Source organism: Austrofundulus limnaeus, unplaced genomic scaffold (assembly GCF_001266775.1).
Source record: "Austrofundulus limnaeus strain Quisiro unplaced genomic scaffold, Austrofundulus_limnaeus-1.0 Scaffold226, whole genome shotgun sequence".
NCBI classification, from domain to species: Eukaryota; Metazoa; Chordata; class Actinopteri; order Cyprinodontiformes; family Rivulidae; genus Austrofundulus; species Austrofundulus limnaeus.
The window spans coordinates 825,169-840,379 of NW_013952628.1; the positions used below are offsets into that span (position 1 = coordinate 825,169).

At 41.6% G+C, this 15,211-nt stretch overlaps 2 protein-coding genes across 2 annotated transcripts in view; one reads left to right on the top strand and one right to left on the bottom strand.

Moving 5' to 3' along the window:
* The window catches only part of rnf215 (ring finger protein 215), a gene marked incomplete in the record, with an annotated part of 12,711 nt that extends 9,882 nt beyond the window's left edge, over positions 1 to 2,829 (top strand). The window contains 5 exon segments of the mRNA XM_014019703.1: positions 218 to 322; positions 1,825 to 1,941; positions 2,011 to 2,154; positions 2,225 to 2,327; positions 2,402 to 2,829. Coding sequence (XP_013875157.1) covers positions 218 to 322; positions 1,825 to 1,941; positions 2,011 to 2,154; positions 2,225 to 2,327; positions 2,402 to 2,421 — 489 coding nt within the window.
* A 1,100-nt stretch (positions 2,830 to 3,929) lies between these two features.
* ascc2 (activating signal cointegrator 1 complex subunit 2) overlaps positions 3,930 to 15,211 on the bottom strand; it is a gene marked incomplete at its 5' end in the record, with an annotated part of 12,213 nt that continues 931 nt past the window's right edge. The window contains 18 exon segments of the mRNA XM_014019704.1: positions 3,930 to 4,425; positions 6,775 to 6,863; positions 6,939 to 7,029; positions 7,103 to 7,327; positions 7,492 to 7,611; positions 7,714 to 7,910; positions 8,556 to 8,790; positions 8,881 to 8,955; positions 9,027 to 9,095; positions 9,172 to 9,276; positions 9,483 to 9,557; positions 10,556 to 10,668; positions 10,816 to 10,929; positions 11,000 to 11,067; positions 11,987 to 12,116; positions 12,193 to 12,366; positions 12,442 to 12,597; positions 12,688 to 12,796. Of these exon segments, the coding sequence (XP_013875158.1) occupies positions 4,254 to 4,425; positions 6,775 to 6,863; positions 6,939 to 7,029; positions 7,103 to 7,327; positions 7,492 to 7,611; positions 7,714 to 7,910; positions 8,556 to 8,790; positions 8,881 to 8,955; positions 9,027 to 9,095; positions 9,172 to 9,276; positions 9,483 to 9,557; positions 10,556 to 10,668; positions 10,816 to 10,929; positions 11,000 to 11,067; positions 11,987 to 12,116; positions 12,193 to 12,366; positions 12,442 to 12,597; positions 12,688 to 12,771 (2,292 nt within the window). The 3' untranslated portion in view covers positions 3,930 to 4,253.

Genomic DNA, 15,211 nt, shown 5'->3' on the forward strand with positions numbered 1-15,211 from the left:
AAAAATATCAGATACTTTAAGACTTTTACTCAAGTAATATTACTAAAGGAGACTTTAACTTTTACCAAAGTAAGTTTTGGTAAAATACTTGTACTTTTACTCAAGTATCACTTTGTGGTACAAATACAACACTGGTGTCTGTCTCTGTGTGTAACTGTGTGAGTTGTTGGCGCCCCCTGGTGGAGAGCAGAGTTCATGCTGCTGTGTGTTCTGACAGGGAGCCACGCTCACGCTGTGGTCCAGCTGTGGTCGGTCCAGGGGGGGTCTCTACGGAGAGTGGCAGGGGGTCATCTGCACCGGGGAGACCAACTCTCAGGTCCAGGTGTGTGTTGTGGGGGGGGACACACACACACACACACACACAGCCGACACAAACACCAGCTGCTCCGAACAATAATTTCATCTTTTAGCTATGGTTCTGCTCACTTCAGCATTTGCCTGTAGTTTTACATTTTAGCATTTAGCAAATATTTTGCTCCTTTTAGCTTTAAGCTACTGTGTTTTTTAATTAACTTGTAGCTAGCTTTCAGCTTTTGCTAATTTTTGCTGCCTTTTTGCTCCTTTTAGCTTTAAGCTACTGTTTTTATCAACTTGTAGCTAGCTTTCACCTTTTACTAATTTTAGCTTTTATTGGTCCTTTTAGCTTTAAGCTACTATTTTTTAATTAGTTTGTAGCTAGCTTAGTTTTTACTAATTTTTAGCTTTTGTGTATCCTTTTAGCTTTAAGATACTGTGTTTTTAATTAACTTGTAGCTAGCTTTCAGCCTTTACTAATTTTAGCTTTTGTGTATCCTTTTAGCTTTAAGCTACTGTTTTTGAAATTAACTTGTAGCTAGCTTTCAGCTTTTGCTCATTTTAGCTGGTTTTTTGCTCCTTTTAGCTTTAAGCTACTGTTTTTATGAACTTGTAGCTAGCTTTCATCTTTTACTAATTTTAGCTTTTTTTGGTCCTTTTAGCTTTAAGCTACTATTTTTTAAAATAGCATTTAGCTAGCTTTTAGCTTTTACTAATTTTAGCTTTTTAAGATCCTTTTAGCTTTAAGCTACTGTTTTTATTAACTTGTAGCTAGCTTTCATCTTATACTAATTTTAGCTTTTTTGGTCCTTTTAGCTGTAAGCTATTTTTAATTAGCTTGTAGCTAGCTTTTAGCTTTTACTAATTTTAGCTTTTTTGCTCCTTTTTTGCTTTAAGCTACTGTTTTTATTAACTTGTAGCTAGCTTTCATCTTATATTAATTTTAGCCTTTTTTTTGGTCCTTTTAGCTTTAAGCTATGTTTTAATTAGTTTGTAGCTAGCTTTCATCTTTTACTAATTTTAGCATTTTTTGCTTCTTTTAGCTTTAAGCTACTGTTTTTGAAATTAAATTGTAGCTAGCTTTCAGCTTTTGCTAATTTTAGCTGTGTTTTTGCTCCTTTTAGCTTTAAGCTACTGTTTTTATTAACGTGTAGCTAGCTTTCATCTTATACTAATTTTAGCTTTTTTTGGTCCTTTTAGCTTTAAGCTATTTTTAATTAGCTTGTAGCTAGCTTTCATCTTTTACTAATTTTAGCTTTTTTGGTCCTTTTAGCTTTAAGCTATTTTAATTAGCTTGTAGCTAGCTTTTAGCTTTTACTAATTTTAGCTTTTTTAGCTCCTTTTAGCTTTAAGCTACTGTTTTACTAAGGCAATGTTTAGCTAGTTTTTAGCTATGGTACTGCTTAGCATTTCTCCAGTTTAGCTGATTTTAGCATTTAGCTTTGGTTCAGTTAGTTTTAGCTGCTAACTTCAGCTCTTTTTATTCGGCTCATCTTGGAACCGACCCAGACATGATGTTCTGATCCACAGAAATACCTGCAGCAGCTGTGGGACACGGTCCTCCTGGTGGTTCTGATCCTCTGCACCGGAGTCCTGGTCCAGGCCCGCTGGCAGAACCAGGACCACGGGCTCAACAACGACCTGGAGGTACGGCTCCTCTGCCGGACCCTCGTGTGGTTCTGGGTCTCGGGTTTAAAGATGTCGTGTTTCTTTCAGCTTTTTCCCAAACAGGACGTTCTGAGGAGAATGTCGTCGCTGAAAACCAAACGGTACCGTCAGCCCAAACCCTGGCGCGACCCGTCAGAACCCATAGAAACAGACAACTGCGCCGTGTGTCTGGAGGCGTTCAACAACAACCAGGTGGGTCAGTGGTTTTAGCCCCGCCCCCCTGATGGAAGTGTTGGTTGTAAAGGGTCCTTGTGCCCCTCAGTGTCTGCGGGTCCTACCGTGTCTTCACGAGTACCACAGGGACTGTGTGGACCCCTGGCTGCTGCTGCAGCACACCTGTCCTCTGTGCAAACGCAGCATCCTGGGTGAGTGCGCACCTGTTCTCTGTTCATCCTCTCCAGTCTGAGCTGGTTTTAAACCAGTCTGTCCTCTGATGCAGGCGTCTGCAGGGACAGCTAACGATCGCTTCGCCGCTCCGCCTCCTGGGGACCGGATCCTGACTCCGTCGACACTCCAGTACCCTTTTTTTTTGTTTATAGCTCTCCAAACTGACCTCACCTCCACAACTTCCTGTTTCCAGCAGTGCATTATGGGAACAAACGTCTCGCAGAGACACGGCGGTGGGATAAACTCAGAGCGGTGACGCGGCGGTGCCGTTGTTACCTTGAAAACTGGACGCGTTTGTGAAAATGTGGCTTTAATGTGTAAAAACAGAGAACCTCAAAGTATTTCTAAATGTTACATTCAGTGCTTTTAATTTGAAACTTAAAGAGAGACGTCTGTTTAAAGGGTCTGTGACATCAAATTTTTGCAATAAACCTGAATGCATTTTTGGAAAGATAACATTAATAACATGTCGCAAAACAAATTTCATGTCACTGAGATGAACAGTTGTTCAGATATTTGCATGTGAAGAAACAGGAAGTGATGTCAGAGGGGAATGTCTGCATGTGAACAGAGCGTTGTTACGACAGCTAACAGACTGTGGAGAAGAATCTGATGTTTAAGATTAGTTTTAGTCTCTATCAAAGAAATGAAGAAGAGTTAAAAGTTTAAATAATTTTGTTTTAATAAACAAAAACAGTTTTATTTTATTAATGAGTTCCCCTTTGATGTCACTTCCTGTTTCATGTTGGCTGAGACAAATTTAAAAGAAAATAGGCCAGTTATGGGACAAAATGGGTAAAATCGTGGTAAAATCGTGTACTATGCTAATTTTATTAAGTATAAAGATACTTTCTTTGACTTTTTCTATGTGAGCCATCACATCGAAATGAGGATTAAATCAAATATAGTTAAAATGACCTCATCGCATTTTCATATTCTGGCTTTAAAAGCTACATTTTGATACCTGGATCATCCTGATATAAGTTTATCCAGAGATATGACTTAATTTGTCTTGTTGGTTACAATAATATGTTGCTGTTTAGTCCAAATCCTAATTTTATGTAAATTAATTGAGTATTTTTTTATGTTAATATAGAGAGAAAACCTCAAATATTTGTATATTAAGATTTCTCAGCTGGAAAGAAACTAAAACATTGCTATCTCACAGGGAAAAATTTAAAATTTTACGGAGTTTTTCCTCAAAATCAGTTTTTTTTTGCGCTATTGCTAAAAAAATGCTTTGAAAGTCTGTTTTAGGATTATATTTCAGACAGTTCAAATGATACATTGATAAGACTTTTATTCATTATATTTTGACAAAATGCGATTTTTGCACACGTTTAAATCAAACCGTCTTTCTCCGCGTTCCATTTTTGGACCTAATCCTCGTTTCGATGTGACGAGTCACATATTTGAAGGACAGACGTGTCACGGGCACTTTAACGTTTTATTTTGTGTGGAGAAAAGGTTTAACTTCCAGAACATAAAACACGAGTCTAAATAATTTAATGACAGTTTAAAATAATCCTGACTTATTTTAACCTTTGCAGAAGTGAATTAAATAAACGTTGAGACGAAACTTGTGACTGAAAACGTTAAATTTTTTATTTTAGGATGTTTCTGCTGTTTAATCTCCAAAAACGATCAGTTAGAAAAAGCTCTGAAAGTTGTTTTTTTTTTTTGTAGAAAACAGTTTGTGTTCTGAGTCGTTCCTAAAGGTTCTGTTCGGTTTGAACAGGAAGCTGCAGGACGTCACTTCCTTCTTTTCCCCTGACGTGAAACAAATTTAACAATCATAAAAATAAAAAGTCTTTTTTTTGTGGTCAGTTTTTGACTCCTGCTCTTTAATCAGCTACTTAAAGAAAATCATTAGTTTGTTCTGATCGGACCCTCCTGCCGGGCCGTCAGGACGGGATCATGCCTTTGTTCCTCTTGCGGTCGGCCATGGAGCGCCGGTTGTGATTGGCCACGCGGCTCTTGTTGGACTCCTTCTTGCGTCTGTCCGCCGCCGTCTCTGAGGTTTGTCCCTGGCCTTTGGGTCGTCCCACCACGTCGCTGGACCGCCCGGGTCGAACGCTGAGGAGGCGGGGTTAACAGAACCAGATTCATTACGGAACAACAAACCCAGCAGACTGTAGACCAGCTGCTTCAAGGTGCTCGTTGTGAAGACGTCACTGAAAACAGCTAAAAACATCATTCTACCTGTTGGCTCTTCTTCGAACAGTGCTTCAGAACATTCTTGAGGTTTAGTTTTCGGTATGTTGGGTAGGATGAGCACCCGAATTTTACCAGTACTTTTAGGATATGTACTCAGTTCTTTCAGACTACATACACAGAATGTTTCTGGTACTTTAAGGCTATGAACCCAAAATTTTACCTTTAGGCTACTTACCTAATTTACCTAATTTCCCTCTGGGATCAATAAAATATTTTTGAATCAAACTGATTTACCTAGAATTGTCTCGGAACTTCTAGGCTACATACCCGGAATTTTTCGGGTACTTTTTAGGTAATGTACCTGGAATTTACCCAGTACATTTAGGCTATGTATAATAAGATACATACCTGGAATTTTTCTGTACTCTTAGTCTACTTACCTAGACTTCTCTCTGAACTTTTAGGCTACATACTCTGAATTTTTCGCGTACTTTTAGGCTACACACCCAGAATTTTCCCGGTACTTTTAAGACTTTTATGTACCCTGTTCTTTTAGACTACATACACAGAATGTTTCTGGTACTTTTAGGCTACGTAACTGGAATTTACCCAGTACTTATTTTCCTGGTAATTTTAATCTATGCATGTGGAACTTTCCCCGAACATTCAGGCTATGTGCCCGGTACTTTTAGGCTACAAACTGGAATTTTTCTGGTACTCTTAGTCTACTTACCTAGAATTTTCTCAGAACTTTTAGGCTACATACTCAGAATTTTTCGGGTACTTTTAGGTTACGTACTTGGAATTTTCCCGGTACATTTAGGCTATAGCTGTGTCCAAAACGGCAGGCCGGGTCCCCCGAAGGTCGAATTTGTCGGCCACATTCGTCACAGCGCCGTGACGAAGGACGTCCAAAACCGAAGACTCCTCCGATGCGGCCGACAAATACGTCCTTCCTTTGGCCCGAATCGAAGGACAGGTCCGATGGATCCTTCCCAGCCCATAATGACGTATCCCATAATGCATTGCGGCCCGACCGGAGATTTTTTTATGCTAGTAATGGCGGACGAAGCGAGAGAAAAGAATACATTTTAAATAAAAATATGGCGATATAAAAGTTAAAAAAAATTAGCGGTTGTAATTCTAATACTTTTATCATTTGTATGGACATGTTTTTAAATATTATTTTTTCTTCATAAAAAACGCGAAATAAACATGCACCTACAGCGGCTCAATTAGTTCTTCAAATGTTACCTTTAAGTTAATTTTATTGTTTTGTGATATTAATAATGCTAATGTATTGATAATTTTCTAGTTTTGATTTAAGTTTGCTTGTTTAGCGTCATCACAGTTGCTAGGTGACATGACGTACGCCGGGGTAAGGAGGGGAGGCTAGACCGTCCAAATCCACAGCCTCTTTTTTTTCCGGTCTTCCCGGTCTACCAAGGACCCGGCCCGCCGCGACCGGGGAGTCTGGGTCCTCCGGAGGACCCAGCCTGTCGTTTTGGACACAGCCTATGTATCCAGTACTTATAGGATACATACCTGGAATTTTTCTGGTACTCTTAGTCTACTTACCTAGAATTTTCTCGGAACTTTTAGGCTACATACTCAGAATTTTTCGGGTACTTTTAGGTTACGCACTTGGAATTTTCCCGGTACATTTAGGCTACGTATCCAGTACTTATAGGATACATACCTGGAATTTACTTGGTATTTTAGGCTACGTAACCAAAATTTTCTCTGTATTTACATTCTAGATACCTTTTACTTTGAATCTGCATACCTGGAAAACATTCTTTAGTTTAGTTTTCAGACGTTTACTTTAAAAGAACACATCTACAGATGAGGTTTTAATTATTTATATTTTGACTAAATCCAATTATTTTTATACTAAATCTCACCGATACTACTTTACAACTCAAACCTTGGTTTGATGAGACATGATGCAAATGTTCACCCAAGTCATTTTTACCTCTAATCTTGACGGATTCTGTCATATTTGTTTACGTCGAGTGCGTACCTCATCAGTATATCTACAGTATATCTACAGTATATCGACAGTGTATCTGCAGTATATCGACAGTATATCTACAGTATATCTACAGTGTATCTACAGTGTATCTACAGTGTATCTACAGTGTATCTACAGTATTTCTACAGTATTTCTACAGTATTTCTACAGTATTTCTTCACTGTGATTTCAGTTCAGGTTAAACTTCATTCTTCACAATGAGCATCCTTTAGGCTGAAGCCTGAGAGTTTTACCCTTTCCTCTGCTGCATGGCGGCTCTCCTGGCTTCGGCCCGTTCCCTCAGCAGAGCTGGGTCCTGAACGAACTGGTCTCTGTTGACGTTCTGAAAACACAAGGACTGTTGGTTTGTTCTGGTTGGTTTAGTGGTTTGAATATGTAGGCTGGTAAAAAAATGTACCGGTAAAACCTCTTCCTCTTCGTCTTCTTCACTCTCCGCCTCCTCTTCTGCTTTGGTTCCTTTCCTCAGCACCTGCGGGATGGTGAAAGGCCTGGAAAACAAACATCACGTCTACATTCGTCCACGGTTTATTAAACGTTGATCTTTAATGGAGAAAAACGTACCTTCTGCTCAGCAGACTGTCTCCATCCAGATCGTTGGCCCCCACCTGGTTCACGTCGTAGGTGTCGTCGTAGTCGTCGTCGTAGTCGTCCAGGTCGTAGTCGGCGGCGGACTGCCCGGGCTCCATGACGACCTCGTCCACCACGGTCTCGTAGGCCTGATAACGAGCTCGCTGCTCGGCCACGTGCTTCTTGTCGTTCAGCATGTCCCGGGTGCTCTCTCCTTTCCTGCAGGATTAAAATCAGAAGTGAATCAGAGCCGTGGCTTCGCTCTCCTGAATGAGCTTCGATAGATTAACGGATAAAAGTAGCTCCATCGAAAAAACTGCCATAAAGTTGGCGGTTTTCAGGAGCGTTTGTCTCAAATCTTGATTGGGACGTTGCGGCTGTACCTCCTGCCCTTCCAGATGCGAGACATGTCCACCTGGTCCCTGCGGAAGACGTCAAACTCGTCGTCATCGAAGACGTTGGATCGGCTGTCCAGGACGACTGGAAGCTCCTCCTTGGGCAACCTGCCAACGGAGCAGAGCGACGCAGACGTCACTCAGGTTTAAAATATTATTTCTGGACACACTAGAAGCTTCAGGATCACTTCGACTGGGTCCACGTGGTACCTGGGCATGGATCGGTCCAGTTTTTCCAGGTTGGGGGCTAACCGATCCTCCAGGATGTTGTTGATGACGAGCTCAGAGTTGTAGTCGTACTCCTGCAGGCATGCCAACAGGAAGCCTTCGCCCAAATCAGGAAGTAGGTCCCTGATGCAGGACAAGAGGGACTCCAGCTCCGGGCCGCTCACAGAACACACGGCTCCCTGAAGACAGGACGTGACCGGGATGGGACCGGGACCGGGACCAGGGAGGGATAAAAGTCAGTTTTAGAGTCAGAAAGGTTTAGACCATTTTGTTTTGTTACATGTTCCATGTTCAAAACTTTATTTATTTAACAATAGAAGACTACGAGGTACCAATACGTACCCAGAATCTACAGGGTACTTGGAAGGCTACGTACCATAAATTTTGCCTGTACTTACAGGCTATGTATCAGGTTATCTGTTGGGTACATACTGGGAATTTACCCGATACTTACACCATTTTTTAAGGTACTCGCAGGCTACGTACCCAGAACCTGCCAGGTACTTGCAGGCTGCGTACCCGGTACCTACCTACCTACATACATACATACCTGGAATTTACCTGCTAATTATTGCATACCTAATTTACAAGTTACTTAGTGGGTATGTAGCCAGAGCCTACCCGGTACTTACAGAGTATGTAGCAGGGTAAGTACTTCTTACATATCTAGTACTGAACGTGTGTGTACCAAGTTGAATTGTTCCCATATTAAATTTGGTTTTGACATTTTATCAATCCAATAATGTGTTCATAACAAAATCTCAGCTTCAATGTTTGTAATAAAATCATTTAAAGTCATTTTCTTTAAAAACCACAGATCTCACGTTGTTTCCTCTCTGAGCAACGTCCACCGCGGCCTCTGCTCCTTTCAGGCTCCGCCCTCCTTTGGGCTCCTTGACCTCCTGAGGCTCGAAGCCGCTCGCCGCTCCCTGATTGGCTGACAGAGGTGAGGAGGAGGAGGAGCGGTTATTCTGGAGGAGGCTCTGTGGTTTCTGTCGGCCCAAGCTGTCCCAGGCACCCTCAACCCCCTGAAGCAAATAAGACGTCCTGGTTTCATCGCTGCAGGAAACGAGCCGTTAAAGAACAAACCCTCCAAACGTGGTGAGATTTAAACAAATCGTTTGATAAATATCTGTTTCTGAAGGATACACGAGCGGCAGGGCTTGCTGCAGGAGGCTGATGTCGTCTGCGATGGGAAACTGCTCATCGTAGTCCACCACAAACCTGAAAGGATCATCCTGGAGGTTAGCCAGGTTAGCCCCGCCCCCGGCTGCCATCTTTTTACATTTTCTCACCTTTTCTCAGGCAAAAAAGACGTAAAATGTTGCAGGAGTTCATCTGCGAACGTTTGAGAGTTTTCTTCGCTGAAACGAGAGAAAGGGAGTTAGAGAGCGAACCGAGGTTCTGTCGTCGATCTGAGCCACGCCCCCACAGTCTCACCTGTCCAGGATGGGCTGCAGGCAGGTGTGGTGCAGCAGCAGGTGAGCCGTCTCTACCATCTTACGGCAGCAGTGACTCAGCCGTTTCCACAGGTCCTCCTGCAGGCTACAGGAGAAGAAGGTTCACGTGGATCCCAGCAGGTCTGCACCTGGACTCTCAGGTCTGCACCTGGACTCTGAGGTCTGCACCTGGACTCTCAGGTCTGCAGCTGGACTCTCAGGTCTGCACCTGGACTCTCAGGTCTGCACCTGGACTCTCAGGTCTGCACCTGGACTCTGAGGTCTGCACCTGGACTCTGAGGTCTGACTCACCTTTCATCGTCAAAGTTCCTCTTCCTCACGGCCTTCTGCAGCTCAGGGACCGCAGCCTCATAGAACGAGGTCAGCCTGAGCACAGGGACAAGAGCTAAAGTTTACTGAAGCTGAAACTGAGTTAACCTGAGAAGAGAAGAGGCTAAAATGAGCTAACAGGAGCTAAAATAAGCATAGCATAAGCTAAAATGAGCATAGCATAAGCTAAAATGAGCAGAACAGAGGCTAAAATGAGCCAAACAGGAGCTAAAATGAGCAGATCAGTGGCTAAAATGATTTAACAGTAGCTAAAATGCGCAGAGCAAAGGCTAAAATAAGCTAATAGTAGCTAAAATGAGCAGAGCAGTGGCTAAAACAAGCTAACCGGAGCTAAAATGATCAGAACAGTAGATAAAATGAGCTAACAGTAGCTAAAATGAGCCAAACAGGAGCTAAAATGAGCAGAGCAGAGGCTAAAATGATCAGAACAGTACCTAAAATGAGCTAACATTAGCTAAAATGAGCAGAGCAAAGGCTAAAATAAGCTAACCGGAGCTAAAATGATCAGAACAGTAGATAAAATGAGCTAACAGTAGCTAAAATGAACCCAACAGGAGCTAAAATGAGCAGAGCAGAGGCTAAAATGAGCAGAACAGTAGCTAAAATGAGCTAACAGTAGCTAAAATGAGCAGATCAGTGCTAAAATGATCTAACAGTAGCTAAAATGCACAGAGCAAAGGCTAAAATAAGCTAACAGTAGCTAAAATGAGCAGAGCAGTGGCTAAAACAAGCTAACCGGAGCTAAAATGATCAGAACAGTAGATAAAATGAGCTAACATTAGCTAAAATGAGCAGAGCAGTGGCTAAAATAAGCTAACCAGAGCTAAAATGATGAGAACAGTAGCTAAAATGAGCCAAACAGGAGCTAAAATGAGCAGAGTAAAAATGAAAAACAGAGGATGAACTCTAAAATAGATTAAAAATGATTTTAATGAACTGAGATGCATTTCTACAGAGATTAATTTCAAAGTGTTTTATTCAGAAACCACTCCTCTGAGCAGCGATGCTGTCGGCTGAGATCTTCATCAGTTTACCTGCTGAGGAAGCCGAGGGACTGGAAACTGGAGCACGCGGCGGGGAAAATGTCCAGGAAGGCGTGGACAGTGGTGGTCGAGTCACACAGGTACAAAATAATATCCACAAGTTCCTGAAAACAAAAACAAAAATGTTTAAAGATTAAAGAGCCACACCGAGGTTAAACATTTAGTAAATGTGACAAAGTATCACCACTGAAGATCATTTATTACTAATCTAATGACATGCTGAGTCATTAAATGAAACGTTTGGTTCCAACCTGCTGACTCATGGTCATGGCAGAGGCCTGTTTGTGGGCGTTTAACTTCATGGGCTCTGTAGCTGCAGCTCCTTCACAAAGCAGACCGCACTTCTCCAGGATCGCGTCAAACACCTGGAGTCAATCCAAAAAATAAATACAAATAAAACTCTTATAAATCCTGAAAACTGGTTAAAGATCTCACCTGCAGCACGGTCGGGATCGTCTCGTTCAGGTCGCTGAAGTAGGCCGGCTGCTGAGTAAAAATATTTTCTAGAAGAAAAAATAAGAATAATTACAGTCGATATGAATTAAAACCTGAAAAATACTCAGAGCTAAAGAACTGCTAAAGATGCTGCAACTGAGTTAAAGCTAAAAGAAGCAGAACGCTAGCTAAAAGCTAAAATAACAAAGTAAATAATAATAATAATAATAACAAAGTAAATGATAATAATAACACATTTTTCTTAACCTTCACTGCAACTAGGACTAATTATTTAATATAAATCCATGTACCAATAAATTATTTAGCAAAATAACTGATTTATGATTAAAAGCTCAAAAATGAGCTAAAAGCAGCAAAAGGCTAGTTTAAAGATGAAGATAGCATCAGGCTAGTTGAAAGCTAAATGTAGCTTAATGCTAGTTGAAAGATGAAGCTAGCAGCTGGCTAGTTGAAAGCTAAAAGTAGCAGCAGGCTAGTTGAAAGCTAAAAGTAGCAGCAGGCTAGTTGAAAGCTAAAAGTAGCAGCAGGCTAGTTGAANTGAAAGCTAAAAGTAGCAGCAGGCTAGTTGAAAGCTAAAAGTAGCAGCAGGCTAGTTGAAAGCTAAAAGTAGCAGCAGGCTAGTTGAAAGCTAAATGTTGCAGTAGGCTAGTTGAAAGCTAAAAGTAGCTAAAGAAGACTAAACCAGAACCAGTAGCTGAAGCAGATTTCAAAGTTAAAAGTTTTTAAGGATTTAAAGGATCTCAAAGTGTCTCTATGGAGAAAACATTTGTAAATAAAGTTAAATATTTTGAAAAGTATAAAAACTCCAACAACTCAAAGTCGGAGCTCTCTACTCCTGAATGAGCCGAACATTTAACATACGAACAGCTAAAATAAAGTCTGCAGAAGAAGAATATGTTTGAATAAATAAGAATGAAACAGTGGAGTGAACGATGACTCAGCAGAAATCCTCCACAAACAGCTGACCGATCATTTTATGCAGCAGCTGGTTGTTGCCTTTCCCGAAGAGGACGCACAGATCCAGGAGTTTGGGAATGTCAAACAGGAAGTTGTCGTAGATAATCTCTCCGAACACAGCGGGAGTGAAGAAGTTCTCCTGAAGGAAGGAACAAGGTTTTCGTACAAATTAAAAGTTAAAAAAACAATAAAGTTTATTGATCCCTCCGTCCCACCTTAGACTCTTTGTGCGTGGCCATCCGGAGGAAGGTGAGGAAGACCGCCCTGTGGAGGGCGCGCTGCACGTCGGCCACGGCCGGCGAGGCGGGCAGCGCGGCCAGGTCCAGGCCTCGAGGGGCGTGACGAAGGTACGAGTCCAGGCACCTCTGCAGGGACTCGTCAAACACCACCTGGTGGACGAGACCAGAATGACGGAGTCTGACTTCCTGTCCCCGCCCCCACCCCCCCCGGCGCCAGCCTCCTACCTGACACCAGAACCTGTCGTGGGGCAGCGCCAGCAGCCACTCCAGTTCCTCCACGATGAACCTGGCGAGCTCCAGGAACTCCTCCACCTCTGCAGGAGAGCCTCCTGCAGGAGGTCTGTAAGGCACGAAGCAGCGCTCCTCCTTCCTGTCCGGGTGCTGCCAAACAAAAAACGCTGTCAGCGAGGAAAGAAGCCTTCCTGAGAGCTCCCGTTTGGTTTAAAAAAAAACAAAAAAAACCGGACCCACCAGCGCCGGCAGAGTGCGCTCCTTCCCCTGAGCTCCACGCTCCGTCACCTGCTGCTCGTCCAGGGGAACCCGAGCGCAGGCCATCACTGCTCCTGAGCTGTACTCTGATCTGGAAGGTTCACACATTTATTATTATTTACATCCTGATGACACCTGGAGCGTTGGTGGGCGGGGTTTCCCTGCAGAACGTCCCGCCTCTCAGAGGTTTATTGATGACTCGTCACATCAAACTGAGGTTCAAGTCAAATCTGGTCAAAATGACCTCGGCACATTTTCACATTCCTGCTTTTTAAAAGGCCTGTGACATCCGATTTTTGTAATAAATATGAATGCATTTTTGGAGAAACAACATTAATAACGTTACAAAACAAATTGCACATCGCTGAGATGAACAGTTGTTGAGATATTTGCATGTGAAGAAACAGGAAGTGATGTCATAGGGGAATGTCTGCATGTAAACAGAGCATTGTTACAACACTGCATCACTTTGGCTGAGCCAAATTCAAATGAAAATAAGCCAGTTATGAGACAAAATGGGTAAAATTGTGTACTATACCAATTTTCTTAAGTATAAAGATGTTTTCTTTGACGTTTTGTATTTGATTTTGTCACATAACTGGCCTATTTTCTTTTGAATTTGGCTCAGCCAAAGTGAAACAGGAAGTGACATCAAAGGGGAACTAGTTAATAAAATAAACTCTGGTCTTTGTTTATCAAACAAAATTTTAACATTTACTCTTCTTCGTCTCTCTTTGATAGAAACTCAAAATAATCTACAGAAACATCAGATTCTTCTCTACAGTCTGTGTTGTTAGCTTTTGTAACAACGCTCTGTTTACATGCAGACATTCCCCTGTGACATCACTTCCTGTTTCTTCACACGCAAATATCTCAACAACTGTTCATCTCAGCGACACGAAATTTGTTTTGCAATATTTTATCAATGTTGTCTTTACAAAAATGCATTAAGTTTTTTGAAGCGTGTAATTCCTTTTAAAACCAGCAGATGTGGACAGTTTCAAGAAAGACACTTCAATCTGATTTAACCAGCAGAATGACAAGCTGTCAGCCTATCACAGAGCGTCTAACGCAGGGAGTCCCGCCTCCGCTGCTACACTCTGCAAGAAAATGGCTGCCAGTTTTTTTATAACGCAGCTCAGCGTTGCGCACGAGCTGCGCATTTATGAAACAGCTTATGGAATGAAAATTCACAGTAGTCAAACAGGGTTTAAACACGGCGTTTAAAAAACATTGTAATCAGATTCTCTGTGATTTTTTATACCATTATAAATCTTTAAGGTACGATAAAAGAAAAGAAGTGGTTCCACGTTTCCTGTGACAGGCATTATCATGATTTAACAAATGCATAAACATTATAGTTAAACAACAAATGAATCACGACCAGAAGAGATTGTTCTGTCCATTATCTGATTAAGAGAACTGAGAGGTTCTCTTCCACGGTTAGAATGACCTGTCATGGCCTAAAATAGAGTTCAGTTTGTGACAGAGTTCCTGTCCTCTCGTCAGGCCTGTCCGAGACCTGCTTCGAGGCAGAAAATCTGGTTTCTTCACTCGAGGTGACCCCTACATGTTTATTACAAAAATTTGATGTCACAGGCCCTTTAAGCTACATTTTGTTACGTGGATCATGATCAGTTCCAGATATGGCTCGATTTGTTCCTAATCGGGATTACTCATTGATATTTAATCTGAACTAATTTTAGTTTATTCTAATGAGAAATATTTTGATGTCCTTTTAAAGAGGAAACCTCAAACAATATTTGGATATTAAGATTTACCTGCTGGAAATAAAACAGTCTGCTAGCTTCAGCTTGCAGTGAAAATGACAAATGTGACAAAATCCAAGCCCATTTCTCCACACATCACTTTCATTTATGATTTGTATTTTTATTGTATATAAAATTTATTGTTTTTTAATAAAAATGAATGAATAAACTAAACTAAAAGCTAAAACTTTTGGTGATAAAGGCAGGTCCTCAGTCCTACTGACAAAGTCTAAAATGTTCTTGTAGACAAATGTGGACCAGAACCAGTCGGTCACTACAGACTGTGGAAACCTCACACAGCTTGGTTTCTGTGCCTCTCCTCTCCTCCTCCTCCTGGACCTGGATCCAGACTCCCTGAGCTGGATTTCCAAACGAAGAGATGACGTCGGACCCCTGTCCTCGGCCCAGGTAAGACGCTGACGTCTCTGCTTCAGGAGTGCTTTGACCCAAATAAAGGGACACCCTTAGCAAAAAGTAATATACTTGAAGTTCATTTTAATGAGTATACTTGAGTATAAGTTTAAGTATATCAAATATACTAGAGACTAGGGGTGTAAGAAAATATCGATACACTGAAATATCGCGATATTTCATTTCCTGATACTGTAATGATATTCTAAAGCCCTGTATCAATTTTTAATTAAGGTTTAAAATGTCAACTTTTCTGCCAGCCGTTCATTTTTATGTTGTAGTTCAGCCTCTGACCACTAGTTGGCAGCAGTGAGCCAGACATTTGG